Below are 19175 nucleotides of genomic sequence, written 5' to 3'. Positions count from 1 at the left end.
TCGCCTTCTGCCCCCCCCCTCCTGCCGCTGTTTGCCGTCCCCCGGTCTTGATTTGCATGGATGACGACGGCCCCGTCATCATTCACACTGATGCCGAAGTCTCGCGCAGGCGCAGTTAGCAGAGGCCACTTTTGCGGGCCGTGAGCAGAAACTATCCCTCTCGCGCACCGGTGATGTATTTGCGCAGGCTTGAGATTATGGGCGGGTATGAGGATGACGCTGGTGAGGTCATGCACAGCGCCGCCCACAATCTCGAGCCTGCGCAAATACATCACCGGCGCGCAAGAGGGATAGTTTCTGCTCAGGCCCGCAATAGTGGCCTCTGCTAACTGCGCCTGCGTGAGACTTCGGCATCAGCGTGGAGGATGATGGGGCAGACGTCATCCATGCAAATCAAGACTGGGGGACGACAAACAGCGGCAGGGGATGAGGGGGAACAGAAGGCGAAATACAGCCCGCCCATCTGGCCAGCCAAACTAATTTGCATACGAAAAGGTAATATTTTATAAAGTTGTTTTGGAGGTTTGAAAAGCGGGCCAGCAACAAGGTGCACCTTCCTAGGATGCAGCCCAGGAGCTGCAGAAGGGGATATTTTTGGTTTTATAGGGAAAAATCTGGTGACAGGTTCCCTTTAAATCTGTGGACGTCACTATGTACTGAAGGGGAGCACCGCCGCGCCTTCAGCCGCTGATAGAAAGGAACCCCCTTGTAAGGTGCTGCATGACATTTTAAGAGACAGGCCTTTATCTTGAAACAGCGCCAATCCTGTCTACAGGCAGAGTCTAGTATTGCAGCTCAGTCTCATACACCGGAGAGAAGGAGCAGAAAAGTGCCAAAAAGCAAGGCGACAACCTCGATGAGCGCCACAACGGCAGCACTCAGAAGTTGTCAGCCTGCAGCTCCAAGAACGGGACATGTTGGGGCCAGGAGACATTCGGGCATCGTATTCTGGACATATTTTGCCCTTTTGGTCTATGTCACGCTGTATTGATCGCACTTTTTATGCTAAAAGAACGCACTCAACTGCACAGATGAGAAAAAAAAAAACATTTCATGGAAGCATAAGGGCGTAAGGACAGCGCCGCCACGTCATATTCCGGCACCGCCGCACCTGCTTACTGGTCACCAGTATCTCAGCAAGTTTGGCGATGCGCTCTCAGCTTAGCGGACAGGGACACTGGTCACCAGTATCTCAGCCAGTTTGGAGATCTGCTCTAGGTTTAGCGGACAGGGACACTGGTCACCAGTATCTCAGCCAGTTTGGAGATCTGCTCTAGGTTTAGCGGACAGGGACACTGGTCACCAGTATCTCAGCCAGTTTGGAGATCTGCTCTAGGTTTAGCGGACAGGGACACTGGTCACCAGTATCAGCCAGTTTGGAGATCTACTCTCAGCTTAGCGGACAGGGACACTGGTCACCGGTATCTCAGCCAGTTTGGCGATGCGCTCTAAGCTTAGCGGACAGGGACACTGGTCACCGGTATCTCAGCCAGTTTGGAGATCTGCTCTAAGCTTAGCGGACAGGGTCACTGGTCACCAGTATCTCAGCCAGTTTGGAGATCTGCTCTAGGTTTAGCGGACAGGGACACTGGTCACCAGTATCAGCCAGTTTGGAGATCTACTCTCAGCTTAGCGGACAGGGACACTGGTCACCGGTATCTCAGCCAGTTTGGCGATGCGCTCTAAGCTTAGCGGACAGGGACACTGGTCACCGGTATCTCAGCCAGTTTGGAGATCTGCTCTAAGCTTAGCGGACAGGGTCACTGGTCACCAGTATCTCAGCCAGTTTGGAGATCTGCTCTAAGCTTAGCGGACAGGGACACTGGTCACCAGTATCTCAGCCAGTTTGGAGATCTGCTCTAGGTTTAGCGGACACTGGTCACCAGTATCTCAGCCAGTTTGGAGATCTGCTCTAGGTTTAGCGGACAGGGACACTAATCACCAGTATCTCAGCCAGTTTGGAGATCTGCTCTAGGTTTAGCGGACAGGGACACTAATCACCAGTATCTCAGCCAGTTTGGAGATCTGCTCTAGGTTTAGCGGACAGGGACACTAATCACCAGTATCTCAGCCAGTTTGGAGATCTGCTCTAGGTTTAGCGGACAGGGTCACTGGTCACCAGTATCTCAGCCAGTTTGGAGATCTGCTCTCAGCTTAGCGGACAGGGACACTGGTCGCCAGTATCTCAGCCAGTTTGGAGATCTGCTCTAAGCTTAGCGGACAGGGACACTGGTCGCCAGTATCTCAGCCAGTTTGGAGATCTGCTCTAGGTTTAGCGGACACTGGTCACCAGTATCTCAGCCAGTTTGGAGATCTGCTCTAGGTTTAGCGGACACTGGTCACCGGTATCTCAGCCAGTTTGGAGATCTGCTCTAAGCTTAGCGGACAGGGTCACTGGTCACCAGTATCTCAGCCAGTTTGGAGATCTGCTCTAAGCTTAGCGGACAGGGACACTGGTCACCAGTATCTCAGCCAGTTTGGAGATCTGCTCTAGGTTTAGCGGACACTGGTCACCAGTATCTCAGCCAGTTTGGAGATCTGCTCTAGGTTTAGCGGACAGGGACACTAATCACCAGTATCTCAGCCAGTTTGGAGATCTGCTCTAGGTTTAGCGGACAGGGACACTAATCACCAGTATCTCAGCCAGTTTGGAGATCTGCTCTAGGTTTAGCGGACAGGGTCACTGGTCACCAGTATCTCAGCCAGTTTGGAGATCTGCTCTCAGCTTAGCGGACAGGGACACTGGTCGCCAGTATCTCAGCCAGTTTGGAGATCTGCTCTAAGCTTAGCGGACAGGGACACTGGTCGCCAGTATCTCAGCCAGTTTGGAGATCTGCTCTAGGTTTAGCGGACACTGGTCACCAGTATCTCAGCCAGTTTGGAGATCTGCTCTAGGTTTAGCGGACACTGGTCACCGGTATCTCAGCCAGTTTGGAGATCTGCTCTCAGCTTAGCGGACAGGGACACTGTTCGCCAGTATCTCAGCCAGTTTGGAGATCTGCTCTAGGTTTAGCGGACACTGGTCACCGGTATCTCAGCCAGTTTGGAGATCTGCTCTCAGCTTAGCGGACAGGGACACTGTTCGCCAGTATCTCAGCCAGTTTGGAGATCTGCTCTAGGTTTAGCGGACACTGGTCACCGGTATCTCAGCCAGTTTGGAGATCTGCTCTCAGCTTAGCGGACAGGGACACTGGTCTTTTTTGTGCAGTTTTACAGAGAAGACAGAAGCTGGAGTGTGCCAAAAAAATCCCAAATCTGATCCAAGAGTGAATACCAGGCGGCGATCTGTTCCTAATAAAGCACAGGATTAACGTCTTCCAGTTGTTGCATCTGAGCGACATTCATGAACATTTCCCGATCTGTTCTCGCCCCAGACAGGAAAGTGTTACTGCCGCTGACGGATGGAGCCGGCCTTTACAGGGAGCGATGTGACCTGACAGCAGCAGGCAGCCCCAACATCATCTGGCCGAGGGTGGTCTTCTCCTCGTCTGACCCAGTGACTACTCTGGGGGGGGTCACATGAGGTGAGCCCTCCACCAGGAGGCGTCCTGAGATTTAATGCAATTTATGTAGGTTTTTACATACTGGCAAACAATGCTGGGACAAAAAAAACACAACAGATTGCATTATAGTCTGTTTACTACCGAGTATACGGCTACAAATATGCAGCACTTCAGTTTCATAGCTGACAAATAACAGCGTCTCAGGGAGGAAAAGCCAAAAAAAGCACCGGATGTGTGGGCCCAACACAAGAGGTGGCACCGGGCACCGATCAGTGGTCACCAAATACAGCGCCATGCGTGTCCTGACATGGGTATAAAGGAAGCTGCAGCTGTACAAGAATATAAAGCTTTTCCAGAAAAGAAAAAAAAGAGAAGGATTGACAGTGTCAAAGTAATATAGGCTGGATGTGAGGTCTGTGTGTCTCTCCCAGTAATATAGGCTGGATGTGAGCTCTGTGCGTCTCTCCCAGTAATATAGACTGGATGTGAGCTCTGTGCGTCTCTCCCAGTAATATAGGCTGGATGTGAGCTCTGTGCGTCTCTCCCAGTAATATAGGCTGGATGTGAGCTCTGTGCGTCTCTCCCAGTAATATAGGCTGGATGTGAGGTCTGTGCGTCTCTCCCAGTAATATAGGCTGGATGTGAGGTCTGTGCGTCTCTCCCAGTAATATAGGCTGGATGTGAGGTCTGTGCGTCTCTCCCAGTAATATAGGCTGGATGTGAGGTCTGTGCGTCTCTCCCAGTAATATAGGCTGGATGTGAGGTCTGTGCGTCTCTCCCAGTAATATAGGCTGGATGTGAGGTCTGTGTGTCTCTCCCAGTAATATAGGCTGGATGTGAGGTCTGTGTGTCTCTCCCAGTAATATAGGCTGGATGTGAGGTCTGTGTCTCTGTCAGTAATATAGGCTGGATGTGAAGTCTGTGTGTCTCTCCCAGTAATATAGGCTGGATGTGAGGTCTGTGTGTCTCTCCCAGTAATATAGGCTGGATGTGAGGTCTGTGCGTCTCTCCCAGTAATATAGGCTGGATGTGAGCTCTGTGCGTCTCTCCCAGTAATATAGGCTGGATGTGAGCTCTGTGCGTCTCTCCCAGTAATATAGGCTGGATGTGAGCTCTGTGCGTCTCTCCCAGTAATATAGGCTGGATGTGAGCTCTGTGCGTCTCTCCCAGTAATATAGGCTGGATGTGAGGTCTGTGCGTCTCTCCCAGTAATATAGGCTGGATGTGAGGTCTGTGCGTCTCTCCCAGTAATATAGGCTGGATGTGAGGTCTGTGCGTCTCTCCCAGTAATATAGGCTGGATGTGAGGTCTGTGCGTCTCTCCCAGTAATATAGGCTGGATGTGAGGTCTGTGTGTCTCTCCCAGTAATATAGGCTGGATGTGAGGTCTGTGTGTCTCTCCCAGTAATATAGGCTGGATGTGAGGTCTGTGTCTCTGTCAGTAATATAGGCTGGATGTGAAGTCTGTGTGTCTCTCCCAGTAATATAGGCTGGATGTGAGGTCTGTGTGTCTCTCCCAGTAATATAGGCTGGATGTGAGGTCTGTGCGTCTCTCCCAGTAATATAGGCTGGATGTGAGGTCTGTGCGTCTCTCCCAGTAATATAGGCTGGATGTGAGGTCTGTGCGTCTCGCCCAGTAATATAGGCTGGATGTGAGCTCTGTGTGTCTCTCCCAGTAATATAGTCTGGATGTGAGCTCTGTGTGTCTCTCCCAGTAATATAGGCTGGATGTGAGCTGTGTGCGTCTCTCCCAGTAATATAGGCTGGATGTGAGCTGTGTGTGTCTCTCCCGGTAATATAGGCTGGATGTAAGGTCTGTGTGTCTCTCCCAGTAATATAGGCTGGATGTGAGGTCTGTGCGTCTCTCCCAGTAATATAGGCTGGATGTGAGGTCTGTGCGTCTCGCCCAGTAATATAGGCTGGATGTGAGCTCTGTGTGTCTCTCCCAGTAATATAGTCTGGATGTGAGCTCTGTGTGTCTCTCCCAGTAATATAGGCTGGATGTGAGCTCTGTGTGTCTCTCCCAGTAATATAGGCTGGATGTGAGCTCTGTGTGTCTCTCCCAGTAATATAGGCTGGATGTGAGGTCTGTGTGTCTCTCCCAGTAATATAGGCTGGATGTGAGGTCTGTGTGTCTCTCCCAGTAATATAGGCTGGATGTGAGGTCTGTGTCTCTGTCAGTAATATAGGCTGGATGTGAAGTCTGTGTGTCTCTCCCAGTAATATAGGCTGGATGTGAGGTCTGTGTGTCTCTCCCAGTAATATAGGCTGGATGTGAGGTCTGTGTGTCCCTCCCAGTAATATAGGCTGGATGTGAGGTCTGTGTGTCTCTCCCAGTAATATAGGTTGGATGTGAGGTCTGTGTGTCTCTCCCAGTAATATAGGCTGGATGTGAGGTCTGTGTCTCTGTCAGTAATATAAGCTGGATATGAGGTAAATGTGTCAGTCCCAAGAATGTGAGGTGTGTGTGTGTCCAGTATGGTGCAGTCTTCACTAGCTCCCGTGTATTGGCACAGATTCATTCCTGCACGGTTCACGACTTTTACACTACATTTAGGATCTCTTCTCTCCTGTGCTGACAAACATTTCCTCCTCTGTCTCTGCAGAATCTGCCACGGCTGATCTCCTTTCTCCGCACTCAAATGCAGCCTCTGATGGTGTCTTGCCCCCTGCAGATGTCCTTTCTTCCCAATCTATAGCCTGTGTGATTTTCCCCCATGTACAACTTCTTTTCCTCCCTTCGGAGCAGAAAACCAACAGAACTGGAACCAAAAAACTAAGAGCTGGGAGCGGCGACCTACCCAGGATAACCAGATCGCATATTACAGCAGAAAAAGAGGAAGATATTTTTTTATTATTATTATTTATTTTATTGCATTTAGGAAGCAAACAAAGAATCAAATCAGTGCAAGTTCCCACAGCCCTGAACGACTGCTGCAATGTATCAGGGGATAAGCACATCAGGAGCACAAATCTCTTCTATATCAACAATTTGCTACAAAGTATCAAAAATCTCAGATTGTGGTAAAACTGATGCGACGGATTCGGTAAAAAACGGATTCATTGTAGCAGTTTGTACTGAGAATCCAGCTGTGGCCGCGGGTAACCTGAGTGACGTCACCGCTGACAGCACGACTCACTTCAGTTGCTCTGTGGAGCTCAAAGAGAGCGGTGGTGTTCTATGGCCGCTCCTGTCAGCTTCCGATGTAGCAGAACTGAAAGCGTCGTGGGACCTCGTGTGGATTACGCTGGACCTGGAGGGGTATTTTCGGATTAATAAAGTGGTGAAAGAGGGTGTTTTTGTCTTATTTCAAATAAAATATTTTTCGATGTTTGTGTTTATTTACTTTCGCTACATTTTAGTGATGGCGGTGAGGGGGGGTTGTCTCAGAAACCTGCCATCACTAAGCTAGGACTTAGTGGCAGCTATGGGCTGCCATTACCTCCTTATTACCCAGATTGCCACCGCACCAGGGCAACTCGGGATGAGCCAGGTAGAGTCCCGAGACGGTCGCATCTAATGGTTGTGGCAATTACGGGCAGCTGCTGGCTGATATTTTTAGGCTGGGGGGCTCCCCATAACCTGAGAATACCACCCTTCAGCCGTGTGGCTTTACCTTGGCTGGTATCAAAATTGGGGGGGGACCGCACACCGTTTTTTTTTTTCTTAAAAGATTTATTTATTGTACTGCACGATATAGACCCGCCCACCAGGGGCTCTGATTGAGTGACAGCTGTCTCACTGCAACCAGAGTGGGGCACATCTGACTGCAACCAATCATAGGCGCCGGTGGGCGGGGAAATGCATTTTTTGCCACATTACGACGGATCTGGCGCCCATAGGCTTTAATTTTACAACACGCCGGTGACAAAAAAAAACGTTCCCTTGTGCGTCCTTTCTGGCAGCCGGACACAGAAACCGGCACACGCCGGATGAAACGCGATGCCATGCGGCACAATTCGGCACCAATGACTATTACGTCTGATGAAAAAAACGGATCCGGCGGCAATAGACGCCGGATCCGTTTTTTCTGCAAATCACCGGATTGTGCCTGACGGCAAAAAACGGATGTGTGAAAGAAGCCTAAAAATTTACAAAAAAAGCAGAAAATGACAATTTGGCGATTGCTCCATTCCGATCACCGGCTGATTGTTTCGGTAATGCAGGAGCACAAAGTCATTGCTGATTACTGCACATCTCCCAGTGTACAGACGACGAGCTGCCGACAATCACAGGATGATACCGGCGATCGATCGGCCTGGAGGGTTTGCATCGGTGACATCGGCGCTCGTCAATCCTGCCTTCAGCTTTATCTGATTGGAGGAAGGATTCGGTGACTTCTTCTACCTCCGAGTCTATATCTATACAACTACGAAGCCTCAATCAGAGATGTGCGCAGAAGACGACTCGGCCGGAGACACACAAGGCTCGCTGTGTTCTTGCCGTAGCCCTTTGGCTGCAAACCAAACCTGTGACCATCTGTTCAGCAGAAAGCCTGACACGCCGGCCGGACACAGCGCTTTAATAATGGGATTAGCCCCTTCGCTGGTGGGAGACTCTCTCAGACCTTGTAACGAGCTGTAAGCTACAAAACACACACAAAAAAAAAAAACAACATCACAAAAATCGACTCCGACGTCTGCCGTCTGGCACAGAGTCCAGGAAAGAATTTACTTTACCGCGCAGAGAAACAAAGGCGCTAGTGTGCGAGCGCTGCAGTCAGCTCCTGCCGGGAGAAAACCTGTTATCTGTCTGCACGACGGGCAATAAAAGGACGGGCTGGACGGATGTCACGTAGGAAAGTGCTCAGCGGGCACAGGGGCAAACCCAAAAAGTTCTGCCCTAAATGCGTTATTACACAACGTGACACACACTCGGCTCTGCTACATCACGTGACGGCCCGTACACAGTCATTTACCGCATTGTTCATCCGCTGGTATTAATAGACTCCAGCGCCCACACACTAAATAAAAGGTAATTAAGCCTGCTAAATCATTAAAGGGACAGCGTCTGCTCTGCATCAGCTGAGCTGTGGAATGCAAGCTAGTGCTCCCTGTTATCAGCCACCACAGGCTGTGCAAAGAGAGGACTGATTGGTTCCTAAATGGGTCCAGAATTAAAATAAATGAGTGTGAAAATTCTTTTAAAAAAAAATGGCGGGTCACAGACGGCAGCCCCCCTGCGCCTCGCACGGCCGCCCCCCTCCGCCTCGCTCGGCCGCCACATATGGACTCCATTAAGCCGACTTCACACCTCGACCTCGCCATTCGTTTTTTTACGTCTGCTCATTTCACAGCGGTTTTAACCCCGTCCCCTCCTCAACGAGAACGTAAGAAAAAGACGCCAAGCACAGAGATGCTGCTGGGGTCTTTGATGTCCTGATGCCGCAGGTAGAGGAGACTTTAGTTTGGCTCTTTTTTTTTTTCCCTGAACAGGAGGAGCGATGGCATTTCTGGATAATCTGGTTTATGCTCAGGGCAGGGCCCATCACACCACGAGGGGGGCAGAGCGAAATTAAAGTCACATCTCAGTCATTTCCATCAGGCTGATCCGCGTCACAGGCCTCTCATTATCGCTGACTGAACAGATCTGGCCTTTATGTCTCCTGCGTGCGGCGTCCTCGCCGGAGACTCGGCCGCCATAATAACCATTGGAGCGCTGAATGGTAAATGATGGAAAGGATTTCTCTGCGATAAGAAGCCGGGGAGGGGATCCATTAAACGTCAGCAAAAGACCCCAATCTATATAGTAACCCACTGACGTCAAACGAAGAACGACGGCCGTAGAAAGGCCATCCAAACCTGACGGCACGCCAAAAGGGAGACTCTTCAGTGTCCCCTTTAAAGACCCCAATACATCACATTACAACCAGTATAAGAGCGACGGCCGAAGACAGTCAGTCCCAACCTGACGGCAGCCAAAAGGCAGACCCCAAAACATCATACTACAACCAGTATAAGAGCGAAGGCCGAAGACAGTCCGTCCCAACCTGACAGCAGGCCAAAAGTGAGACCCTTTAATGTCCCCTTTAAAGACCCCAATACATCACATTACAACAAGTATAAGAGCGAAGGTCGAAGACAGTCCGTCCCAACCTGACAGCAGGCCAAAAGTGAGACCCTCAGTGTCCCATTTAAAGACCCCAAAACTACATAGTAACCTGAAAACATCACATTACATCCAGTACAAGAGCGACGGCCGAAGAATGTCTGTCTCAACCTGACGGCATGCCAAAAGTGAGACCCCCTCAGTGCCCCCTTTAAAAAGCCCTCTGCCAGGAGCATGTGAAAAACTGGACAGAGTCCTCATAGTACAAGTAGTAGCCGCCCAACTTGCCCCAATAATCCATTCAATAGAGAACAAAAAACAGTGGCCAATGTCAAAAAACTTTACAGGAGACATCACTATGTGCACGTCACCCGGCCCGGCGGCCCGTCACCCGGCACCCGGCACATTCTGTTTACATAGTGAAATGTGCTGCCGAGAATGATGATTGTTATGCACAATCGTGGTGACGTCTGCTTACTGGACACATATTAAAGTAGTGAAAATGCACCAGATCTGGAGAGGATTGCATGGGCACACATTCACTCCATGTCGACTCCCTTAGTAAAAGTTTGGGAAGGGGTTAAGGCGAGACTATGGCACCGGCGGTTCCACACTGGAAGGAGCGAGCAGCGTCTGCAGAATACTCGCGCTTGGATCAATATCCATCTACTCCGTTATCACTTCTCCATTTAGTCTTACTCAGAATAAATTTGCATGAACTTGTGACTTAATTGTTCCAAAAGCAGCAGGAAAAACCCCTGCGTCGCGTCCCCGGCTGAGCGCCGATCAGACACCTCGCACTCCACAGAATAAGGACGTGATGACAGCAGAGTAATCCCAGGAGCGGGGAACGTCTGACAAAACCCTCCAGCCGCCTCCATAGCTCTGTCACTGAACATAAGCACTGATTGTCCTGACATAAGTGGTGGAAGCGCGGCCCCGGGGCCCGGCCGTCCATCCTCTCCCATCTTCAGGATCTCCAGAAAGCGTCTCCTTATCACACCTCACTGCTCCTGACTGCGGCGGCCCCATCACAGGCTTCCTTCAGAGACACGAGCGGAGGGTCTATAGAGGCACGAAAACGGGCAGGTAATGGGATCAGTCCAAGAAGTCAGTATATCTGACAGCAAGAGAAATGCTGCCGGCATCAAAAACCCCGAACCCCAAAAATTACTAATGTAAACCAGAGTCTTAGGACAAAGCCGAAATACGTGCAAATTGTGCAGCCGGTGAATCCTGTGCTGAAAACCCTCCGCAATGCTGTACGTTGCCGATGCAAAGAGGAGCGGTGCGAGGACCCCCGAAAACCCGGCTTATATCTAAGTGTGACACGGAGAGTGGATCATAGAGTTAAAGGGTTGTCTGGCGTCACTTCTGCATTGTGTGTGCAATAGCCTCCGATTGTGCCGCGTCCCGGGAAGTAGCTGCCGATGCAACGTCATCAGCGCCGATCACCTCCCAACGCAGAAGCGAGAGGTACCTGACAATCCCTCTAACTGCCGTCATATCCGGTCCTGGTGGAATCTGCAGGAAATTTTACATTGCAGAAAATACAAAAAAAAAAAAAAAAAGTAACACGTTGAAAAATCACGTATGTGAACAGTTACAAGAAGATGCTCTAATATACACCCCCCGACTGGTGCACAATCCTTCACCTTCATGGGGAGAACTGAACCCCGAACACAAATGCGACCCACCGTAACCTGACAGATCCTACTGCCATCAATGGAACCAGTCAGTCGTGGCTTGTATGCAGCTAAGGGGTTAATACAGGAGCGGCGCAGCACGCCGAACAGAGTATTCTGTGCAGTTCAGATGGTATCTGCACGTGGTATATACCCTAAAACTGTCCGGTCTATATCCCCCTCCCAGATTCCTTTACATTATTTAACTTTCGATGCTAATTCCATTACGATGGAGTTACTAGTTAAGCAATTGTCTAATACATGAGATTGCTCTCATTCCCACTATATTGGGGGGGCTGACTTTTTCTACCCAACTTATACCTTGAGCCAAGCGAGACCCTCCACCTAACTCCACACCGGGCACTCGGTTCATTGCCGGAACCATGTTTCCAGTGACTTTTCCTCTAACCGCACTGTAATCTCCTGGATAATTGAACAATGGAAAAGCTCCTTCTCTCCTAACGAGGCGGGCGCTGAAGACAAGCTCCTTCTCTCCTAACGAGGCGGGTGCTGAAGACGAGCTCCTTCTCTCCCAACGATGCGTTCTCGCTGCGAATTCTGCCAACACTACATCACTGAGGAAAGATGACCGGCCGGCTCTGCTACAACTAGATACAGTACATGACGAGACTGTTATATAGCAATGCATGGCACACCTGAAGATGATGGGGTGCTAATATCTCAGGAAGGGAGGGTATATCGCTAACATATACCATGACATTACCAGCTCTGGGACCCCGCCGCTGCAGAGAAAGAGGACGCAGCGCCGCGTCCCCTGCACAGGGAAGCTCCGGGCCACAGCGCCGCGTCCCCTGCACAGGGAAGCTCCGGGCCACAGCGCCGCGTCCCCTGCACAGGGAAGCTCCGGGCCACAGCGCCGCGTCCCCTGCACAGGGAAGCTCCGGGCCACAGCGCCGCGTCCCCTGCACAGGGAAGCTCCGGGCCACAGCGCCGCGTCCCCTGCACAGGGAAGCTCCGGGCCACAGCTCCGCGTCCCCTGCACAGGGAAGCTCCGGGCCACAGCTCCGCGTCCCCTGCACAGGGAAGCTCCGGGCCACAGCGCCGCGTCCCCTGCACAGGGAAGCTCCGGGCCACAGCGCCGCGTCCCCTGCACAGGGAAGCTCCGGGCCACAGCGCCGCGTCCCCTGCACAGGGAAGCTCCGGGCCACAGCGCCGCGTCCCCTGCACAGGGAAGCTCCGGGCCACAGCGCCGCGTCCCCTGCACAGGGAAGCTCCAGACCACAGCGCCGCGTCCCCTGCACAGGGAAGCTCCAGACCACAGCGCCGCGTCCCCTGCACAGGGGAGCTCCAGACCACAGCGCCGCGTCCCCTGCACAGGGGAGCTCCAGACCACAGCGCCGCGTCCCCTGCACAGGGGAGCTCCAGACCACAGCGCCGCGTCCCCTGCACAGGGGAGCTCCAGACCACAGCGCCGCGTCCCCTGCACAGGGGAGCTACAGACCACAGCGCCGCGTCCCCTGCACAGGGGAGCTACAGACCACAGCGCCGCGTCCCCTGCACAGGGGAGCTACAGACCACAGCGCCGCGTCCCCTGCACAGGGGAGCTACAGACCACAGCGCCGCGTCCCCTGCACAGGGGAGCTACAGACCACAGCGCCGCGTCCCCTGCACAGGGGAGCTACAGACCACAGCGCCGCGTCCCCTGCACAGGGGAGCTACAGACCACAGCGCTGCGTCCCCTGCACAGGGGAGCTACAGACCACAGCGCTGCGTCCCCTGCACAGGGGAGCTACAGACCACAGCGCGGCTTTGTATGAGTCAATGGAAGTGGGTGCAGTCCCCTGTACAGCAATGTTCGTGGCAGACCGTGATGAGGCCACAGCACAGCTCTGTATATGTCAATGGAAGTGGGTGCAGTCCCCTGTATAGCAATGCCCGTGGCCGACAGTGATGGAGCCGCCATTTTGCTTCCTCTTCATTCTCGGGATATGTAGAGGTCCAACAAACAAAAAATGATGGTATATCCTAGCGAGAAGTTGGGTATACCCCTTTACATGCTCCTGTATAAAGCACAGACTGTGCGCCCCAAAATGACCCGATGCATCCTCTACATATCATAGGCTGTTTCCGCATCATCAATCTATAAATTCCTGGACAGACCCCAGGTAGTCACACCGCAGCCAGTCAGTGACCTTTAGGGTTTTCCGTGCCATTTAGCTGGTTCGGGATGGAACAGAAACTGATCTCAAATCAGATACTTACAACGTAAACCCTGATAAGTGGCTGCAAGACGCAACGTATCACCAGCAACAGGTGTCACAGGTAGAAACATCCATAATGTCCCCCTACTCTGATCCCCAACGTTAGGGGTCACCCCAGATGATAAGACGCCCACACCAGGGCGGCAGCACCTACCTGAGGCAGCGCCGTGTTCAGCTGCCGCTGGAGAGAGTCCCGCTCGTGGGTGACTTCGTGCAGCTTGCCCTGATTTAGCGCCAAGGTTTCCTGGGTCTCCCGCAGCGTGTCCAGCAGCCGGTCCCGCTCTTCTAGCATTGAAACCATGAGTTGCTCAAAATGGGAATCGGAGTCCGTCTGCAGGGGCGAGCCCGATCCGTGGCTGCCATTCCCCCCCGGAGGCAGCTCAGCCTCGCTGATGGTTGGCATCACTTCGCACATCATCTAAAAAGAGAACATGGCAGGATTAGAATGACAGGCACCAAACGTGAAACATTCAGAGAACTAACATATCAAGTCCTAGAGTCGGACTTTCCTGATTACTTGTTAACAAAGTCTATGGAGGGCTTCCTTGGTTACATCGCTTTTCAGGAATGCTGAAAGGCTGTGTCCAGCAAAACGGCTAATTTCACATCAGCGCTTACAAGCTCTATAATAAAGAGCTGTAAGCACTGCTCTCCTTGCCTAGGAGACCAGCCACTGCTCAGATGGCAGAGGTGACCAGTAACCTAGGCAACCACCAGTAAACAGTATTTTAAATCCTTCTATTCTTGAGAAACAAGTAGTAAATTGCAAATTTGTCTGTTTTTACAAGCACATTGCAATTTCACTTATTTCCTAAGATGAGACGACCCCTTCACTGCTCAGACCTGCTGCGGGTGCATTCAGATTTATGCTGCAGATCCGCATGAGACGTGGTCTAATCTGAATGGATCCTTATTTCAGATTCTGCAGTCACACATCCCGGGGATTTGCACATTTCATTCTGAGCCTCAAGAAGAAAGAAAAGGGGAAAAAAGCAGCATTTCATTCTGGCAGATTTGCAGCACATCCAGCGGCGGCATAAATGTGTCAGCCTTGGATTTCTGATGCAGATGCTCTACTAAATATATGTCGGGTCTTGTGCAGACGCTCAGCAACAGGCGATTTTATCCACTACACGACATGAAATCCGTGCGGATATTTTCTGGTGTCGGATCAGGTTCCAAAAGCCCCATTCATGGCGTTGGACACAGATTATTAGCAAGTTTGATGTTGAATTTGAGCCAAAACACTCATTACATTTACAAGGTGTAAACAAAATAGGCCCCAAATTCTAAAGACCATTAAGACTATCACAAGAGAACGGCAGCTGACGAGGGATTATTCATGTCCTACTCAGTCCTGAAACACTCAGAAAATGAGAATATTTCACCTGCAAAACACAGAAATCACCGCTGAGGAATGAGAAGGCGCAATAACAATCCAGCAAATACCTCGATTATCTGCTGATGACACAGCACAAGAGAATGCAATTACAGCACCGGACGTCAGCACCAGTCCCTCCAATACTGAGGCTGCAAAAAGAGGGAATCCGCGGAGGCAGCGCCGGTCCAGCAGGGGGCGGAGGCAGCGCCGGTCCAGCAGGGAGCGGAGGCAGCGCCGGTCCAGCAGGGGGCGGAGGCAGCGCCGGTCCAGCAAGGGGGAGGAGGCAGCGCCGGTCCAGCAGGGGGCGGAGGCAGCGCCGGTCCAGCAGGGGGCGGAGGCAGCGCCGGTCCAGCAGGGGGCGGAGGCAGCGCCGGTCCAGCAGGGGGCGGACGCAGCGCCGGTCCAGCAGGGGGCGGACGCAGCGCCGGGCCAGCAGGGGGCGGACGCAGCGCCGGGCCAGCAGGGGGCGGACGCAGCGCCGTCTATGCACGTGGAGCATCTACACGGAGAGCAATGGACGCGGCTCATCTGCTCAGAGATCAACACACGCAGCACACACACGGATCAATGTACACAGAGCACGCATAGACTGCCTCTGAATAACACTGTTATATGGAGCAGTGAGGAGATAATGACAGATATGAGCAGACGGGATAAAAGTCCAGGTCGCACCAACAAGTGATGGGACTGAAAGATAAACAGTGAAAAAACCTTCAAGACATAAGCAGCCGTATAGGGTCACTATACTGGGAGGACGCAGAGGATTGAGCCAATACTTCAGACAGGAGAAATTAGAAGAGTAACACTTGAATGAACATAAAATCCATAAACACCTTAAAGGGGATGTTCAGGATTAAAAAAAACATGGCTGCCAAAACCAGCGTCCTGCACACGGATGTGGTTGGAATTGGAGCTTAGAGCTTCAGAAGTACCTGGTGCCCGGACTTCACAGCACAGACGACCTCCAGCTTTACTCCCTCTGCCCGGGTCCTGAGCTCAGCAGCTCTGCCTGAGTTGATGGTAGGAGCCACTTTGAGTTGCTGAACTCATTGATTGGCTGCAGCGTTGTCAACATGACATCAGCACTGCAGGCAGTAACAGACATTAGTAGCGGCGGTGCAGACTCAGCATTGGACCCAGGGAGATGGAGTAAAACAGTGTTTGTTTGTTTTTTTTTAAAACAAACTGCCCCCGGGAGACATGAGGGGGTCCTAACACCAAAAAAGCCCTTTAAGACTGAAATATTGCAGCTAACGATGCGTGTGGTCATCAGCATTTTTCAAAAACTTTTGAGATAAGTTCTTATCTGTGGGGGTCTTAATGCTGAGACCCCCTGCAAATGCAGAGAGAAGGGACAGAAAAGCTCATTCACAACTTTCCTCCGAGGCTGAAGCTGACATATCCTAAGGAAAGGACATCAGATCATGGGGGTGGACACCCGGCACTGCTGCCATCATTCACTGTCTGCACCATTCAGTGAGCCGGGCACTGCAGAGGCTCGGGACCAGAACAGGTCCAGACAGCAGCTACTGCACACTGCATGGTGCCAACCGCAGCTAATAATGGGGGTGCCGGGTGTAAGACCCCATCATGTGATGACCTCTCCCGAGCAAAGGTCATCTATCTACGGACCACACAACCCCTTCAAGAGCTTTTTACAGGTAATTATGGGTCATCAGAACAAAGGTCCATCCTGGTTATTTCTCCTTGCGTGCGGCCTGGCAACACTACCAGGGAGCTGGCATCTTGGAGCTCCCATAGAAGTGCACGGAGATGGATGGACGGGCTGCAGGCGCTCAGGGCTTTCATTATTTCCAAGGTTTGATGTCTCCAGTGGCTGCAACACTATAACTCCCAGCAAGCCCTGGAAGCCACGACACCTGAGAACCAGAGGACCACTCTTGGCTGATGACCCACGCTCGAGGACGGCCTCCAAATCTAAAAGAAAGACCGCAGCCACCAGAGACGCTCCAGCAGAACTACAGCTCCCAGCATCTCCAGACAGCCACAGACCGCACACAGGACGACCCCTCTGTGCCAATTTCAAGCACAGTACTTTTCAGTATTATGGGGATTTGGTTGCCCCCACATCTGGCAGAACAGATGTCCGGCCGGCCCCCACAGAGCAGGGGTCTCCCCCCCCCCGGCCGGCCCCCACAGAGCAGGGGTCTCCCCCCCCCGGCCGGCCCCCACAGAGCAGGGGTCTCCCCCCCCCCCCGGCCGGCCCCCACAGAGCAGGGGTCTCCCCCCCCCCCCGGCCGGCCCCCACAGAGCAGGGGTCTCCCCCCCCCCCCGGCCGGCCCCCACAGAGCAGGGGTCTCCCCCCCCCCCCGGCCGGCCCCCACAGAGCAGGGGTCTCCCCCCCCCCGGCCGGCCCCCACAGAGCAGGGGTCTCCCCCCCCCCCGGCCGGCCCCCACAGAGCAGGGGTCTCCCCCCCCCGGCCGGCCCCCACAGAGCAGGGGTCTCTCCCCGGCCGGGCCCCACAGAGCAGGGGTCTCTCCCCGGCCGGCCCCCACAGAGCAGGGGTCTCTCCCCGGTGGTCAGCAGACAACTCCCAGCATCCATAATCCCAGATGACCCTCGCGACCAATGGTTGGAGCTCAGCATCTTCGGGGGCTCGGCGGACCCCACACACTACAGAGCAGGGTCGCTGGCGATTACCACACTACAACTCCCAGCATGTCCTTATACTCCAGACCTTCTCGACATGCTGGGAGTTGTAGTGTTGCGGTGGTCGAGCAGACGCCGCCTGTGACCATACCACACTCAGGGGAAGCTGCAGGACTCCGGTACCGCACACACCGGGGCCTCAGCCCCTCGGGGGCAGCACAGAGGATTACAGCGCGGTGTGACGTCACGGCTGTGACATTATAGCAGAAGGTGTCACCTGTTCACAAGGACTGCGCCGTTATTACCTTGCTGGGTCCTCCCGGGGTCCGGCCGCTGACGTGTTACCCTGTGTTCTGTTCAGCATGGACCGGACCGTAAGAGGAGGAGGAGGAGGGGGATCCCGGGTCCGCACTCCGAGGGCAGAGAATCCCGCACACACGTCCTGCGCCGGCCCCGGTGCTCCCTGCCGTCCCGTGTGGAGCGCAGCCGGGCACGGGATCCCCTGCTCGGTGCCCCGGTTCGCTCAGGCCGCCTCTCTGTTCCCGGCATACACCGCGGCGCCTAGTCGGTGCGTGACGTGCCCGGCATGCATTGCGTCACGCTGTAGGAGGCGCTAGAGAGCCGTAACCAGGGAGACGTGGGCAGTCACCTGGCCGTGACAGGGAACCAATGAGCAGACTAGGCGGAGCATAGACAAGTGAGTGACGGCGGCTGCGGTCACGTGATAAAGGGAGCTCTGAGCGAGAAACTGATAGATCCAGATTTCTGAATCATCCAGAACCGACACATGACAGATCCGGAATCATCCAGAACTGACACCTGACAGATCCAGAGTCATCCAGAACTGACACCTGACAGATCCAGAGTCATCCAGAACCAACGCCTGATAGATCTAGAGTCATCCAGAACCAACACCTGACCGATCCAGAGTCATCCAGAACCGAGGCCTGACAGATCCAGAGTCATCCAGAACCGAGGCCTGACAGATCCAGAGTCATCCAGAACCGACACCTGACAGATCCAGAGTCATCCAGAACTGACACCTGACAGATCATCATCCAGAGTCATCCAGAACTGACACCTGAACAGATCCGGAATCATCCAGAACTGACACCTGACAGATCCAGAGTCATCCAGAACCGAGGCCTGACAGATCCAGAGTCATCCAGAACCGAGGCCTGACATATCCAGAGTCATCCAGAACCGAGGCCTGATAGATCCAGCGTCATCCAGAACTGACGCCTGATAGATCTACAGTCATCCAGAACCGACACCTGACCGATCCAGAGTCATCCAGAACCGACACCTGACAAATCCAGAGTCATCCAGAACTGACACCTGACGGATCCAGCGTCATCCAGAACTGACACCTGACCGATCCAGAGTCATCCAGAACCGACACCTGACCGATCCAGAGTCATCCAGAACCGACACCTGACCGACCCAGAGTCATCCAGAACTGACACCTGACGGATCCAGCGTCATCCAGAACTGACACCTGACCGATCCAGAGTCATCCAGAACTGACACCTGACAGATCCAGAGTCATCCAGAACTAACACCTGACGGATCCAGAGTCATCCAGAACTGACGCCTGATAGATCTACAGTCATCCAGAACCGACACCTGACCGATCCAGAGTCATCCAGAACTGACACCTGACCGATCCAGAGTCATCCAGAACCGACACCTGACGGATCCAGCGTCATCCAGAACTGACACCTG

At 53.1% G+C, this 19175-nt stretch overlaps 1 protein-coding gene across 14 annotated transcripts in view; it reads right to left on the bottom strand.

The window, feature by feature from the left end:
- Positions 1-18028, bottom strand: part of PPFIA1 (PPFI scaffold protein A1) — a 77772-nt gene extending 59744 nt beyond the window's left edge. For all 14 annotated transcript variants that reach the window (XM_075325775.1, XM_075325778.1, XM_075325776.1 and 11 more), the window contains exons 1-2: positions 17756-18028; positions 13613-13876 (exon numbers count right to left, since the gene is read on the bottom strand). In XM_075325775.1, coding sequence (XP_075181890.1) covers positions 13613-13876 — 264 coding nt within the window. In that variant the 5' untranslated portion in view covers positions 17756-18028. The remainder of the gene's footprint in view (positions 1-13612; positions 13877-17755) is intronic.
- Between the last annotated feature and the right edge of the window lie 1147 nt (positions 18029-19175).

The sequence above is a fragment of the Anomaloglossus baeobatrachus genome, chromosome 10, assembly GCF_048569485.1.
Source record: "Anomaloglossus baeobatrachus isolate aAnoBae1 chromosome 10, aAnoBae1.hap1, whole genome shotgun sequence".
Taxonomy (NCBI): domain Eukaryota; kingdom Metazoa; phylum Chordata; class Amphibia; order Anura; family Aromobatidae; genus Anomaloglossus; species Anomaloglossus baeobatrachus.
This window is presented reverse-complemented; position numbering and strand designations above follow the sequence as displayed.